The following is a 15922-nucleotide window of genomic DNA, read 5'->3' as shown; positions in this document are numbered from 1 at the left end:
ACTGGTTGCTTAGCAATGAAATGTCCCCGTATGAAACAAGAAATGAACAAAGCAACAGAGGTGTTGCCATGCAAATGAGTAAATGGATAGTCCATCATCCACTCAAGGATAATCTGTCCTTCATTAAAACCAATCAATCTGGATTAATCTGGATACCAATGTGTATCTTGCATAGAGAAGGCAGGAAGAATGCACTGAAGTAGGTAGACAATGCACTTCTAAAGTTTACATACACAACACTTACATTCTCACTGTATGTGTGTATGACAAACAGAAGTACAAGGAAAACAGTTTTAATTCAAACCAGATTAACGCTGTCATTTTTACTCTTAAATCTTACCTCTTATATCCATAGTTATAACTGAGCTATTATTCAACTATTAACAATTAGTCATTCTCTTAATGTTTATAACAATTTAAATACTAATCTATAAATTTAAGATTTAACCCACATCTGAGCTGATTAAGTTTTCAAAAATAAACTCACACATAAAGCCACAAACAACACAAATAGAGCTGTTGACACTATTGTTGTTACTAATGTCATAAGCCCCAGAAGAGGTAAGCTTTTAACCAGGGAAATTTGATTACTGTTATCTTAAATTTCAGAGCCTAATTCCATGATTTTTTCAGCCATAGATGCACTTTTAATAGGTTCTTTTTATTTTAATTTTCCCTCAAGGTTTCCTTGTTCCTTGGGTTATTTTTCTTGTTTTGGTATGGGGTTTGTTCTGGGGTTTTTTTGGGCCGCTATTGTTGGATTTCTTGGTTTGCTTTTTTGTTTTGCTGCTGTTGTCTGGTTCATAGGTACAATTTAAAGTTTTCACAAAAAACACGAACAGGAGAGAAAGAAACACAGAATAAAACTACCTATGAAGAAAAATGCACCATGAGTGGTGAATACTTTTAAAGTACAAATCAATATGACTCCTGAACTCCACTGACTACTTAAAATCTGATTGCTTCTCAGTATATATTTAAACAGAACAATACAGATTTATAATTTTAAAAATTATTATAAAATTCGTATATCAAATTATGCTTTGATTAGCTCATCCAAACCATCAGTCAGATTAAAATGAAAATTATGTTTCAAAACCAATATCAATTCATAATTTGGTATTAAGATAAATCTTACCTATATATTCACAAACGAAGACCACAAAAAAAGGAGTAACAAGATCATTTATGCCCTGAACATATCCACTGGCTGGATGGCGTATTGCCCAGATAAACAAAATTCTTTCAAAGATCTGAAAAAGAGTTAAAGAAACCATCAGATAATTTAACAAGCGACGACCTCATTTTAAACAAGACACTTGAAAATTATCATAGAATCATACAACATGCTGAGTTAGAAGGGACCCATCAGGATCACTGAGTACAACTCCTGGACCTGTGTAGTTCATCCCAAGAATCACACCACATGCCTGAGAAGCAAATGCTTCTTGAACTCAGACAGGCTTTGTGCTGTGACCACTTCCCTGGTGACCCTGTTCCTTTCACCCTCTGGGGGAAAAACCTTTTTCTGATACCCAACCTAAGCTTTCCCCAGTACAGCTTCATGCCATTACCTCGAGTCCTGCCACTGGTCACAAGAGTGAAGAGATCAGTACCTGCCCTGCCACTGCCCTCCATGCTGATGTTGAAGACCTCATTGCAGACAAATTTAATATCATAGAGCTACTAGTATAAAAAAACATACAAAAGCATAAATGAACACTGGTATTCATGACTAACTTCCACTGCTATGTAAGCTTCTCAGTTCTTCAAAAGAGAGCATTTTCAGGGTATTAGCACATGTTAAAATCAACCTAGTATATAATTCAGTTACAGTACCTACTGCAAAGTAGCCCTTATTCACTGGAGCTTTTCCAATAATATAAAATTCCTCTTTCCTCAAGAAAAAGAAATATTACATGATCTTCCCATGATTTTTCACCTTTTTGAAAGAAGTATTCTATTAATGCAGTATTCTGTTTATTCGTAACAGAAAGAAGTACTTGACATAGTTTAGATTTTTTAATAACATGCCTATAAAAAGAGATTCCATAACAGCTAAGCTTGCCTAATACTGCAGTGTGGAGTTTTACACTTAAGAAGTGTGTATACTGGTTAATAAAAAATGTGAAACAAGCAGAAAATGTAGAAATTATGCAACTGCCTGCCATATCACAGAACCTCACCTCCTCAGCTCTGTAAACTGCAGTTTGCTTAGGATCTGCAAAAGCTCATAAATCCACAACATATCTCAGCATGAGGAGACTGGAGAGTAGGAAAATCACAGAACTTTCCTCTGACTCAATTTAGGTCTGTGACATTCTGTATTTCCTCTCAATTATTTGCTTCTGAACATGCTACTTGCCTTTGAAAGGCTGCAAATAAGCAGAAGAGGGAAAGTTGCTACGTGCCTTGTCCTAACTACAGGTACTCAATCAAGTATGCATAATTTTCTGAAACAAAAGAATGTTTGCTCATTCTTGAGAGCACAAACAACATCGCTTTTCTGATCAGGCCTCAATACTAACAAAAAAGGAGCCATTTTCAAAGGACCTCAAGGGTTGTGTAGTTTGCTGCAACCTCAGAAATCAATGAATGCTCAGGCTTCAAGAAAGCCTGTAAAGACCTTCTCTGAAAGGACACAATAGGGAGAGGAAGCTTATTTATGAAGTCAGTATTATTAATATTCAATCTCACTTCAAGTTTTTGTTAGATTGAGAAGCTATTTTAATTCAATTTTAAATAAAATCTTATTGTTTAGTTTAAAAGTCCTCTTGCAGTTATTTTTAAGTAAGGAAAGGTGCTTGAAAGTCCCATTACAGGCTTCCACACAATTTACCTGATACTGAAACATATTTGCACCTTTTGCTTTGAAAACAAGTCCCAAATATCAATATCGACACCTACTCTTTCCCCACAGGTTTTCCTTTGAGAATCAACTGTCTTCCAGGTTTTATGTTTCCCTGGCTGAAAATTCATAGAACAAGGGAGACAGTCAACAACAAAAAGTACAAAAAGTTTTGGTGAGCACTGAAAAACAAGCTGTAACGCAGCTCACGTCTGATCCATTACAACTACAATTAAGATTCAGTATTTGCTCAGCATGATTTCAGAAATTAGTCAGAAAGGGAGATACTCATTAGCAAATTCTCCATAGAAGCCTCTCGTTTCCATTAGCCAAGATGCTTATTTCTTTAGCTACAAATTCTTGGTGCTAGTCCTGTCACCTCATGTTTTTTAACATGCACTGCATACTAATCCAAAAAATACCAGTCTCTGCCCATCAAGCAATAGCCTGTGGGGTTTCACTGTCTAACAATAACTGTATAAAGATTTTACACCCTGCAATTTACACCTTACTTTTACATTTTACCTAATTATACCCTTATGAAATTGCAGTTATATCCTAATTTTTACTATTACTGGAAAACTGCAAATATAGCTAGGTTAGTTACCTCACAGCCACCCCAACTGCTTCTGGCAGTTGCCACTTCTAGTTTCACTAACAGCAGTTCTCAGTATTATCAGTTATCAGTCTGTTTCACTTCAAAAAAAGGACATGTTCAACATACTGCAAATACAAATAACTTTCTTGAAAAACAAACAGCAGATACAGGTGACTAGAGAAACCTATTTAAATAGCAATTACTGAATGCAGAACGGTGTTATGTACTAGGCTAAATAAAAAACTCCTGGTGTGATGGGGTTACAAAATATGCACAGTTAAAAAAAAAAAAAGACAAACAAATCCCCACAGTAATTCAGTAAGAACTATCAAAATACCCACTGTAAAAATTATAAAAATTGTGTTTTTTCATGAAGCCATTTCTAAAGTCAAACAACCCACAAATTTGTACCACCAACCTTTTGTTTCCTCAGAATCTGACAATATATGCAGTTTACACTGCAGATTGAGAGCCCTATGGATTTTAAAACATTTTTAAAATCCAGGTATGGAAACTAAGGGAAGTGGGGGCCTATTTGGGTTTGCTGGGGGTGGGGGGTGGTTAATATTATTGAGCAGGAAGCATCACTGATGGCACATCAGCTTTAATATCCCTAAATGCACCTAATCAGAAATCCAACAAATACACACTGAAAAAGTGTTTTCAATTTCCTACCCATTTTCATAAGGTTTCATTTACTGTTCTGAATTGAAAAAAATGAGCACTGAAAACTTGAACAGCAGACTGATTTAAGTTTCTATACAGCACTCATCACTGTGCTCAAATAGGATTCATTAAAAAGGTCACTTTCCCAAAAGCTTCCCTTCTCGATTTCCAAATCAGCAACAGAAACTGGAATTATTTTTCTGCTATGAACCACTACATCTCATGAAATGTCATTACCAACCTATTATTCTCTTTTGAATTTAACGCTCATTCACAATTACAGCAAGAATTATATTCACATACATAAAGAGAAGAAGCCATCAGCTTAAATGCAGGTTTTGAATTTCTTGTGAGTTTTGCACACAGGGTAACCCTTTGAAACCTGTCTTTGACCCATAATTTAATTTCCTTCTCTTCTTTATAGCCCTTGCCATCTCACCTTAAAAAAGGGGAAATGACTGTTGCCCACCTGAGACCAGCACCATCTTCCCTCTCCCTAGAAGGGAGTCAGTTCTGGGAACAACACAAGGTCCCTATCTAGATAAGCCCCTGGGAATAGGGTGGGATCTCCTGCGAGGCTAAGGGATTCAGCAGTGCTGTGGCAGGTGTCCAGAAACCCAGAAAGCAAGGGAAAGAAACAATGGAGAAGATGGATGCTATGACCCTTTCAGCATCTTCTGTACAATGGCACCAAGCAAGTTGGGCTTTGGATCAAAGAGAGCACAAAGACATATGCAAGCCCATCCTCACAGTAGCCCACACATTCAGTCAGATCAGTGGAGCTCCAAAATGAAGAACCTGCAACTCTGTAACATTCAGGATATTAATAGATCTGTAAAAATTAAATCAGATCTCTATCACTTCTTTATAACTCAAATACTTCCTAGATTTCCCCTTATCCTACTGCCATCCACCCTTTTCATAGTTTTCTGTACTTCAAGACCACTCACTCCCAGCTATAAGAATCTTATTAAAATAGACTTTTGATTTACACTTTCTTTTTTATTAATCAACTGTTCAATCTCACTCCTCCAAGCCTTCTATCATTTTTGCATCCATTTCCTTACTACTTGCAGGGGAAGAAGAAAGGTGTTGGAGCAGGGAAGATGGATGGGATAGGGTATGGACAGGGATTGGGGGGAGAGTGATTGTGATGTGGTTTCTTTAAACATTCTTTTTAAACATGAAAGCAGCAGCACTCCAGTTGTACAATGCCTTAATCTACTTTATAGGGATCAATTATGGCTGTTACGTGGCTCAATTTACTAAACCTTCAAACTGAGAAGGGTAAGTACAACCTGCAAGTAGGGATATCGAGCTGTATTCAACAAACTAATTTAAGGAGCTGTATACATACACTGTTAGCATAGGAAGAGAACTCAATGCCACTTGCAAGTACAATCACAATTTCTAGAAAGCATGGATTTAAAACACATTTATTTTAAGGCAGTGTTTAAGATGCACATATCCAATGAAGTATTAGAAAAATATTCCTTTGGACAAGTTCAACAAATAACTAGAAATGAAAAAAAGTCTAATTTTATGAAAAAAAAAATCTGCAAATGAGATCTCAGTAAATAATATTAAATGAATATACTACTTGAGCATTGTTACCTGCCAAAAGACAATTAAAAGCAAAAAAGACCTTAATAATTTCACATTTAATGATCCCACAAAGCTGACTGAAACTGCTTTCCATACTCAAACTTTACTAAATAATATTTGGCATTGAGGAACTATTGATATATTCAATTTTACTTAGAAGGAAGTTACTCAGACACAGTATTTCCTTTTTTAGTTATTCCCAAGCAAAACAAGTAGTGTTTAATTCTACTAGTCTATTCTACTAGTGTCTACTAGTTCTGTCAGCATTTTCAGATTAAATATAATTCAGCTATACAAAAAAAATCTTCAACTGTGACTGCTTGTAAAAAATACTGCACTACTATCTTTTTCACAGTAATATATTCTCTGAGTTCTCAAATAAATTTTTAAGTTCTAAGTTAATCATTCAACCAAAAAGGGATTCAAGCTCTTCCGTAACTAATTCTTTTCAATGTCTTATTATAGGATGTTTCCACAATACACTAAATATTTAAGAAAAATACACATTTCATATGTTGGAAAACCTTAATGAGATCTTCTTTAATTATCAATACAAGTTTACTCTAACATTTCTAACTGTAGTATGGAAAAAGTAGATATCCATTGTAAATACAAAGTAGTGTTCCTAAAAACTATTATCAAGTTCACATATAGACTAAAGAAACACATTACCCATCTCTTAAGACCAGTCATATATTTTGTCTCATGCATAATCAAAGGAGCAAAAGACAAAACCAGTCCAAGAACCTACAGCTTTCTATCTGACAGTCTCATCATTTTACTAAATAACACTTTATCTCAAACTATTCTCTAATGAGAATTTGATATCTTGGTATCATTTTTATTAAGGTACTTCTCATCCAAACATTTTGGTTAAAAGAAAGGATATTAAGCACATTCTGTGAAGATGTTTACCTGGAGCATTCTTCTTCCAGTGACCATCTTATAATGAAATAATATTCACCTTCAATATCACTTATTGGCTCATTTCTAGCTAAACACTGACACTGATCTTATTTATTTCTTTAAGTTTATCTTACTGGTATTGTTTCCTTCTCATCCCTTGATTTTACTTACATTACTCCTTGATTCACTCCTAGAAAAGCTCAGGTAAAACACCAATGTGTAGGAAAGCACAATATTTATACTATTTTCTCTCAAAACACCGCACTAGGCTATTTCTTCAAACCAATTTCTCCAACAAGTGTGGAAGAGCATTTCCATTATACAACTAATTGCAATAATGGAAAAACAAATGAAAGCTAGTTCTGCATTTAATTTCTCAGAATGACCTATCAGAAGATGTTTTATTGGGCTCTATAATGGTACAAACAGAAGCTACACAGAAGTACATTTGAAGGTCTAACTAGAACCATTAGAAAGGAGAATAAATTGAAGAATTAGAAGAAATGATTGAAAGAGGATGATCCACATCATCTATACCATTTATGACCCATATACTTTAAAATGAAAAGTCCCCATGAGATTCAATTACCCTACAATATAGGCCAATTTGACTAACATATCATTAAGCATGTATTTAATCATATTATTATATATATACATTAATCATATAATTACAACAGCAGGAAAACAATTTAAATAGTGTACTCAGCATACAAAACTTAGAAGGAAGTAAAATCAGGCAATGCACTCATGCTACAAATTCAAAAAAGAGAATTTCCCAAATGGAACACTCTATGATGAGAACTTCCAGGCCTTGAATAATTTTGACAAATGCACGGAACCATGGGACTATGCCCTGCATTACTTCAAAAACACAGCATTAACAAAATATATAAAAAGAAAAAAAAGGAAAAAAAAAAACCTCAAAGGCACAAGACCAAAGAAAAAACTGACAGATTCGATACAGGAAATTAATGAGATGCCTTTGCTTTTACTACTCATATTTACACTGCTATTCTTAGCCTATACTTATATATCCTCATTTGTTTCAGGTAGTTCTGAAGTCAAAATAGCAAGTACCGTCAAATTAATTATTAATCAAACTGTGATATCAGATTCATTAATAAAATGTTCTCTAACCAAAAAAAAAGTCTTTAGATATCATTCTTACCTCTGTTACTTTGGGCTGAAGTCTTAAAACTTCAGGACTCATGCGTGGGATATCTATATGGATCTAATTAGACAAAGAGGAATACTGTAAAAGGAACCAACAGCACACTTTCTGAACAACACAGTACTTAAAGTAATTCTGTTATTTTACAGTATTAGTTATAATCCTGTTGTATCATTATTTTTGGAATTTTTACTGTATTTCAAAACATACATCCAAAGCTTTAAGTCATTGTTAATCTATCAAAGAGGCAAAAGAAAAAAACATATACATTTGTATTCACATTTTAGGATCCTTACATCACAATTTTTTGCAAATTAGGGGCATATTGACAATGCTAATTACCTCAGGGTAATTACAAGTAAGCACATACTACTACTTCTATAACCTCATGTTCAGCTGCCACTGTCATAGAATCATAGAATCTTCTAGGTTGGAAAGACCTGTAAGATCATCAAGTCCAAGCGTTCAAAGGTAAAAACAGAGTTTAACACCTATTTTAATATATTTGACAATCAAGAAGAGAGCACAAAAATACTAGGATTTCTAAATTTTTATTCCAAACTTCACAAAGGAGTTTTATGCAACAATCCTAAAGTGATAATTTTGGGCTCCATACACAAGTACCTTATGTTAGTGATGCTACATATTTCTTGCTACTAAAGATCAGGCTTGAAGATGAAAGAAAGATCTCAGCCTCCTCTTTGGGAAGGTTAAAGTAGTATTGTTTGGTCTATACTTAATGTTACAAATTATTCATTTCAATACCAAACTTGAAGATAACTTATCTGCTTATCTGGGTGGGGATAACAGTTTGACACCCCTATGTTTATTGCACATCATACACAGTTTCAACTTCCTAAGCAAAAGTATGGAGCCAGTAAAAAACAGTCACTGTTGTACTTTCCCTGTCTATCCTCACTCATTTGAAGGAAGGTCTGAGCATGAGACTAAAGATTTGAAAACACTACTAATCTTAAACAAAAAAACACGGCATCACTAAAGCTGACATAAAGAGAAACCCACTATTTCGAATTTCAGAATAAACTACTCCATATTTTTGCTTCTGAGATTTAGAAAAATTATTAGAGAGTTGTCTATCCAGCAAGTTTAAAGAAACAGAGAAAAGCAGTAGCAAACGTCAAAAATAATCTCTTTGGGTTCTTTAGGAGTGTTCTGCAGGTAAAAGTCACTTCAATGGGTGTTCTACCTGTCTGTAGGTATCTTGGTGATTTTCATCATTTCTGGAATCATAGTATTGTTCAACAAATGCAAAATACTCTTTGCGTTTTCTTTGTAAAGTGCTTTCTCTTCGGTCCACATTTGCAGGAAGATAGCCCTGAAAAAAAACAGTGACATGAGGAGGATATTACTCTTTGCCTTGCATACAAAAAGCACTGCTGGCTTTTGATCACATGCGACATAATTAACTGACGTAGTGCCACATAGTCCTACACAGATCTGAATAATCCTTCAATAAACCATTTTTCTTATCAGTCCTACTGGTACAAAAGTTCAGATACAAATACCACATAGAATCACTAAAATGATGTTGACTTCCAGAGAGAAAAGTTCAAATAAATAAGTTCAGGTAAACATAATGCCATATGAGTTCTTTAATTTCTATGTGGCCAGTACCAGAGCAGGTCTATTAAATTTTTAAACAAAATGCATATTAGCTCAGTTGCCTTCAAATAGGAATTATATACATTAGCAAATAAGTTTAAAACATGGTTAAACTTGTAACACAATGAAGTATTAATTCAAAAGCTTTAAAAACATTCTAGTTACATTATCTCACTGTTTCCAGTGAGAAAAAAAAACAATTTCAAGCTTTCATTTCATCTCAGCAGGTTACTAAAAGTTTCATCACAGAAAATAATCAACAGTTAGTGGGTTCTTAGTTGTAAGAACACTTGATGTGTTTCCTTAGTTGTTTCCCAATAGCAATTTATAAATATTATCTTATTTTGCACATGGTATGGGCATACAAAGGAAGTTATGTTAATAGATCTGCAAGATCACACATTGTTGCATTAAGTATAGAATAGATCCGAATGGTTCTTCATTGAAGTAATTCATATATATATTTGAAAATCCCAATCTTTCTCCCCCCCAAAAAATTTAAAAATTCATTCTTATTTTCTTCTTTAGTCCAGTTTGATCATCATCTGTAGTATCTCAGTCTACTTTTAATTTAAAAAACAAGCTTAGGATACTACTTCAGGATTTTACAAAATGTAAATGTTATTGAATGTGCAGCTTATATATAAAGTACACTTATTAGAAACATTATTATTCATGTAAATGGCTACTATTTGTGAATATTCCTGAATATTCACAAATAGTTAAAACTTTCCTGTAAGTAACTTGCTTTCAAATGGTCAACACCGACATCCCACACCACTGCAAAAAAGAAAGCCAATTCAAATTTAACCTACATGGCCATCCTAAATAAATACTTTGTATAAGATTCATTTTAAAGATGGATGGCTTCGAAAGAGATCTGGATATCCAAGACAATATAAGAAAAATCTAATTATTTACTAGTCAAGTCAAATTAAAATATTTCTTGCCAAGAATCCATAAGTTCCCCTTCCACAATAATAGCTTTCGCTATACTAATAATAATTAGTAAAATACAGAAATCAAACTTATGTCAGGTTTAAGTTTCATTAACAAAAATAACCTTCATAACATCAAAAAAATCCTATACTAGAAGTGCAGCAACATTTGCGCTCATACAACGAGCCACAGCCATCACAGGTAACTAATAAAAGAGCAGATCATGTTGACTGTCATCACACAGCACGTACAGGACAACCAGTGGATGAGTCCCAGTCAGCACGGATTTAGGAAGGGCAGGTCCTGCACTGGAAAAGGCTGCCCAGGGAAGTGGTTGAGTCACCATCCCTGGAGGTATTTAAAAGACATGCAGATCTGGCCCTTAGGGACATGGTTTAATGTTGGATTTGGCAGTGCTGAGTTCATGGTTGGAATCAATGACCTTAAAGGTCCTTTCCAACCTAAAAAATTCTATGATTTTATATTAAAGGCAGTTAAAATGTTATTCCTGCATACTTTAATTTCTGAGCTAATAATAACAACAGAGTAGGTGCAAACCATACTACTTTCCAGATAACTTAAGAGGTAATTGCTTTTGCAAAACCATATCTTTTAAGATATACTGGCTTGTGTCTGGTTCCAGGTACTTTAAACCGCATCACCTTCATTTTTGCCTCAAGACTCTATCTGACATTTAATATCCTGTCCCAATCTTTTGTATTAAGTTAGATATTGAATTCTGATGCCTGTTTATTCTCAACAGTTGTGGGAGAGGGGTTTTCCCTGTAGGATATCTTAGTTGGTTGCATTAGAAAAGAATTCATTTGTGAGATCAGATGTGATTGTTTGAAGGACCCTGATACTTTCTCACTCAGTCTTTTTGCCATTATTCAGTTTCAAAGACTGAACTAACCTTTCAATTCGACATGTTGTGTTTGCTGTTCAGTTTACAAATTAGGTTTTATTTTTAACAGTTGGAAAGGCTTGCAACATATCATCAGTGAATAAACTCATGGAGAGTTTAATCCATTTATTCATTAATTTCCTCCAAAGGCTTTTGCAAACGTATCTTTAGTTTTGTTACTCAAAAGAGAAGTGAGCCTGGATAGTTCTGCTTGCTGTTTAGGTACAGTGAACTTAGCATTTTTGCTATATTTTAAAAACAAATCATGCAATTTTTATATATACTGTTACCAGCAGATATGCATAACATTAACAGATCCTATTATACTGATTTTCATATGCTTTCCTTTAAAAAATATATTCATCAAACATGTTAACATTATTAACCTGCTGGGTATGTAATAAATATCTCAGCTGATCGATTTCTTAAATAATTTTTAAAATTCCAATTTCCATGCTGATTCTACAAACAAGACAAATACCATCTGCCTCAGATACTACCAATTCCCTGAAAAAGTCTTAAGTTTGGGCTTTTTAAATAAGACTTTTGAATAATTCCAACACAAACATATCCAGCCTTAACTTAGCTCTAAACTATACTTTGGTTTCTTCAGTTTTCTGTCCTTTTTTTAGCATTGCAACCGATCTTTAATCAAAATGTCGCTTTTGATTTTTAAGAACACTTATTTCCCCAGGAGCTCCCAGAGCACTGTATGGAATCACAGAAAGGCTTGGGCTGGAAGGGACCTTAAAGATCATCTAGTTCCAACTCCCCCTGCCACAAGCAGGGACACTTTCACTAAACAAGGTTGCTCATAGTTCCATCCCACCAGGCCTTAAACACTTCCAGGGATTATCACACTACTCCTCACCTGGGACACACATTAATAATAGCTCAGTATTAGGTTACCATTAGAAAAAAGCATGGTGAAGCTTAGGACCACAAAAATTGAAAGCACTTTTTCTTCCCCACTTGGGAAAGAAGATGAAAAAGATGTTGCCTTACAGCATAGAAAAGTAATGATTACTAAATGACTCATCTTTGGGTTTCCAAAATATATCACATGAGGACCAAGTAACAGATAAGAAATCACGGTAAGACTTTCTTAGAAAAGCTGAGAACTTTCAAAGTATTGCCATTTGGAGGTACAAACAAACCAACCAATTAACCAAAGTCTTGTAAGCCTCTTATTAAAAAAGAAAAAATCCACTTAATTCTTAAAGTACAAAAAAAGTAACCTGAAGACAGTTTTTTTGCAGAGGTATGACAAGACAGATCAAGTTAAGAATTGAACTGAAATAGATCCTGAACCGGAGTGGTTAAAGCAACAGAACGATGAACTCTACACTTAAGAACTCCTCTAGACCAGGAATCTGAGGAATACTAAAATAAAGTCAACTTAAGGAATTAAATCGAAGCTCATGGAAAGCCCATATTCTTACTAGAGAGCAAGAAGAGCTAGTTTACTTTATGTAATAGTTATATTTTTAAAATTTGCATAATTCTTACTCTCTAAATCTCAGTGTCAGTCTTCTGATTCAGAACTTAAACTATTCTTATGCTTTAGCTTACTGTGTTTCAAAGTCAAGTTTGAGCTAGCCATATTTTTTTTAATTTGAAGTATTTTAAAAGAGGCATCCTAAACTTCAAGAGAAAAAAAAATGCCCTTTTCATAACCAAAATCTCACAGACAACTTTGGAAACAGAACTAAAATACACTGTAAGCTCCATGTTTAATTTCAATTACAGTAGGATATTTGAATATCCACCATTAAGCTGCATCTGCATTTAGTGCTAGAAGGAACTAAGCTGCAAATTTAGTAGAACTCATCAGCAAGAGAGACTCTTTCAGTCACTGGAAATCAGTGTCAATCTGAAGTAAATACTTTGCATTCCCTACGGAATTATTCTATAAAAAGCAAAGCAGTTTAAGTCTACTCTCTGAAAAATTCAGTAGTGTTAAACTGGTGTGTGTATAATTCAGAATTTTAAACAGTTCTTAAATGCATGAAGATTTGCTGAGAAAGTGTCTTTCATAACCTCTGGAGAGTAGACAGAATAAGAGTTCTGTTTCTTTTTAATACAAACATCTTTGCAAGCCTTCTCCCAACCACAGGCAGACAAACAACAGCTAAAATGCACAACTGTTTGCCATCAAAAGTACTATAGCTTAAAAGGAAGACATGAAAAATACTTCTATGAGGAAAACACTGTATTTTTGCAGGAGAACCATTTTAATTAGAGAGTAAACACTGAGATTAAAAAAATCCTGTTCTCTAACACCAAACCCAGTTAATCACAGATTCCCACAAGCTTCTCTCCAATGCCCAACCAAAGCACCTCTGTGTGCTGCTCCACAGTATTTCAAGCTACTACCAAGTTACTACTACCTACTCTCAAGCTACTGCCATTGCAAAATCCTCTGGCCATTGGGCAAAGTTCAGAGAGCTCAGCCAGTCAAAGATTCACATTACAAAAACGTGATTAGCTTTTTAATTAGGTTGTCTCTCTGAACTGACTCACAGGTCTGACATCAAGAGAACCAATGCCACAACTTAATTGACCACAGCAGTTCCGACTTGTTCATCCTAAGCCACTATAGAAAAATCAGCCAAAAAACCTACAGATCCTATCAGAGCTTTTCCTCAGTACATTGTTAATCCTTTCTTGCAGTTGCTTTAATGTGAAGTCCGAATGAAGCCTTTCGTAGGACACTGATAGGCTTCGTTTCCTCTACTGTGTGCCTATTCTCAAGAAAACCATAAGAATGTTCTTGTCTTTGAACTCTCCACCACTCCATCAGAACTGGTTGAAAGAGGCCTCTGTTATCACACAAGCCTTTCTTTCATAGAAAGCCAGGTTGAAAAATAAAGATATACAGCTGACATGATTTACTACTAATTCTCATCCCCCTCCTTTCAATTTGATAGGATAAGCCTGAAACTGAGCAAAAGAACATAACTTCCATTACAATTCAGCAACAGGGCACAATGTTTTCAACTATCACTAATGGATTATAACTCAAGCAAAATTATTTGCAATGCTTGAAAAAGCTATTATTACTAAATGCAAAGGAAGAATTAAAAAGAAATACAACTTACTGAAAGAAGCTTCCACGCAATTGGACGAACCTGTTTGGGAATGCCAGACCAACTCAATTTTCGCAATTCATCTATTAAAAGAGAAATGTTTTATGAGAACCAAGGAATCTATTAATTAATATACACAGATATATTCAAATTAGCACAAAGGTTGTAACAACAATGATCATGTCTTCTTACAAAATCCAATGAAATCAGAAATATAGGGCAATCCTAATGACAATAAAATACTGGATAACTGCTATCCATAGGGATACCTCTGATAATTGGTACTGAGTGTGATAAGGTAACTTTCTGGAGTATTTCTCAGCATTAATTTTTAGTGTACATGCCTTACATTGTCTCCCTCAGCAACTTACTATATAAATGTATTATTCTCCCACTGTTTTTTGAGATACATATGAAGGGTACACACACATAAAGCAGTTGTAATACATTAGAGTATATACAAAATATAAGGAGCAGCAGCATATGCTTTCAAAAATATTAAAAGGTTCACAGTACTTCTGTACACTATGCATGGATGAAGGAAGCATGAAAGCATGCTCATACACATAACCCCAGGAAACGTGGTGGTATCACAATAAATTTCTCACTTATTCTTCATCTCAAGGAGTTGAGAGACACTGGAAGAATACAGGATGACCAAAGGATCAGTAATATTAGAAAAATATGACACTACTAGAGTTCATTGTGAACCAAAGTCTCAAAGAAACAATGAAAGCAGAACTTGTGCAGACTATAAACACAGATTAAGAGACAAACTGAACAGTAAGTCACAGGCTGGCACAACAAATATACTTCATCATGAGTATGTTGTCACTGCAAATACAAGGATTCAACAGGAAAAAGACTCCAGCTGTGATGATCAAGCACAAGACGCCCAACAGGGACCCCCTGACAGCACCCAGTCACATAATTTTACCTTTTTTCCCATTATTTGATCTTCTTTTCCCACTACACTTCTACTTCCTTTTCTCTGTCCCAATTTAACAAACCACTCCAATTACTTCTTGCCTGATGGTCCCAGCTTTGCTGCAGCTATACCCAACTTTGCTATTTCTGAAATGATTACCTTCGCACCACTGGTCTTGTAACATTGCACTTTCCAAAGTGGCCCCCGTGGCCACTCTCCACACAATGGCACTGTTTGGGTATTTCTCACATAATTCCCCCTTTACTACTCGTGCAATCCCATAAGGTGCTATCTACAACTTCTGACAGCTTCTCACACTGTGGTTTGTTATGTACAGCAATTTCTCACATCATCTCTAGTAGTTCTGCACACCCCAGGGAGTTTGCTCGGCCTCCGAGCAGCTTTGGTATTTGCTTGCAGTCCCACCATATCTGCAACAAGCTTCAATTCCAGCCATGATTTGATGTCAAGCAAATCCCCATGATACCAAGCACTAAATCATAAGTAACAGTATCACTGGTTATATTCTTCTAAGAGCCAAAAAGGCAGGAATCGAACAGAAGAAGTAAAGGCAAAGTAAACATATAATATAAACAAAAGTAGAAAAATGGTATTTTGTATAGTTTATGAACAAAAACAACA

General features: G+C 34.9%; 1 protein-coding gene across 2 annotated transcripts in view; it reads right to left on the bottom strand.

Moving 5' to 3' along the window:
• The window catches only part of TBC1D22A (TBC1 domain family member 22A), a 164384-nt gene that overhangs the window by 128665 nt on the left and 19797 nt on the right, over positions 1–15922 (bottom strand). For both annotated transcript variants that reach the window (XM_051805182.1, XM_051805183.1), the window contains exons 5-8: positions 14365–14435; positions 9005–9133; positions 7795–7857; positions 1139–1253 (exon numbers count right to left, since the gene is read on the bottom strand). In XM_051805182.1, coding sequence (XP_051661142.1) covers positions 1139–1253; positions 7795–7857; positions 9005–9133; positions 14365–14435 — 378 coding nt within the window. The remainder of the gene's footprint in view (positions 1–1138; positions 1254–7794; positions 7858–9004; positions 9134–14364; positions 14436–15922) is intronic.

This window comes from Manacus candei, unplaced genomic scaffold (assembly GCF_025592945.1).
Source record: "Manacus candei isolate 608988 ecotype Guabito, Panama unplaced genomic scaffold, ASM2559294v1 h1tg000063l, whole genome shotgun sequence".
Lineage (NCBI taxonomy): Eukaryota > Metazoa > Chordata > Aves > Passeriformes > Pipridae > Manacus > Manacus candei.
The sequence above is the reverse complement of the archived record's forward strand: the minus strand, read 5'-3'. Positions and strand labels throughout refer to the sequence as shown.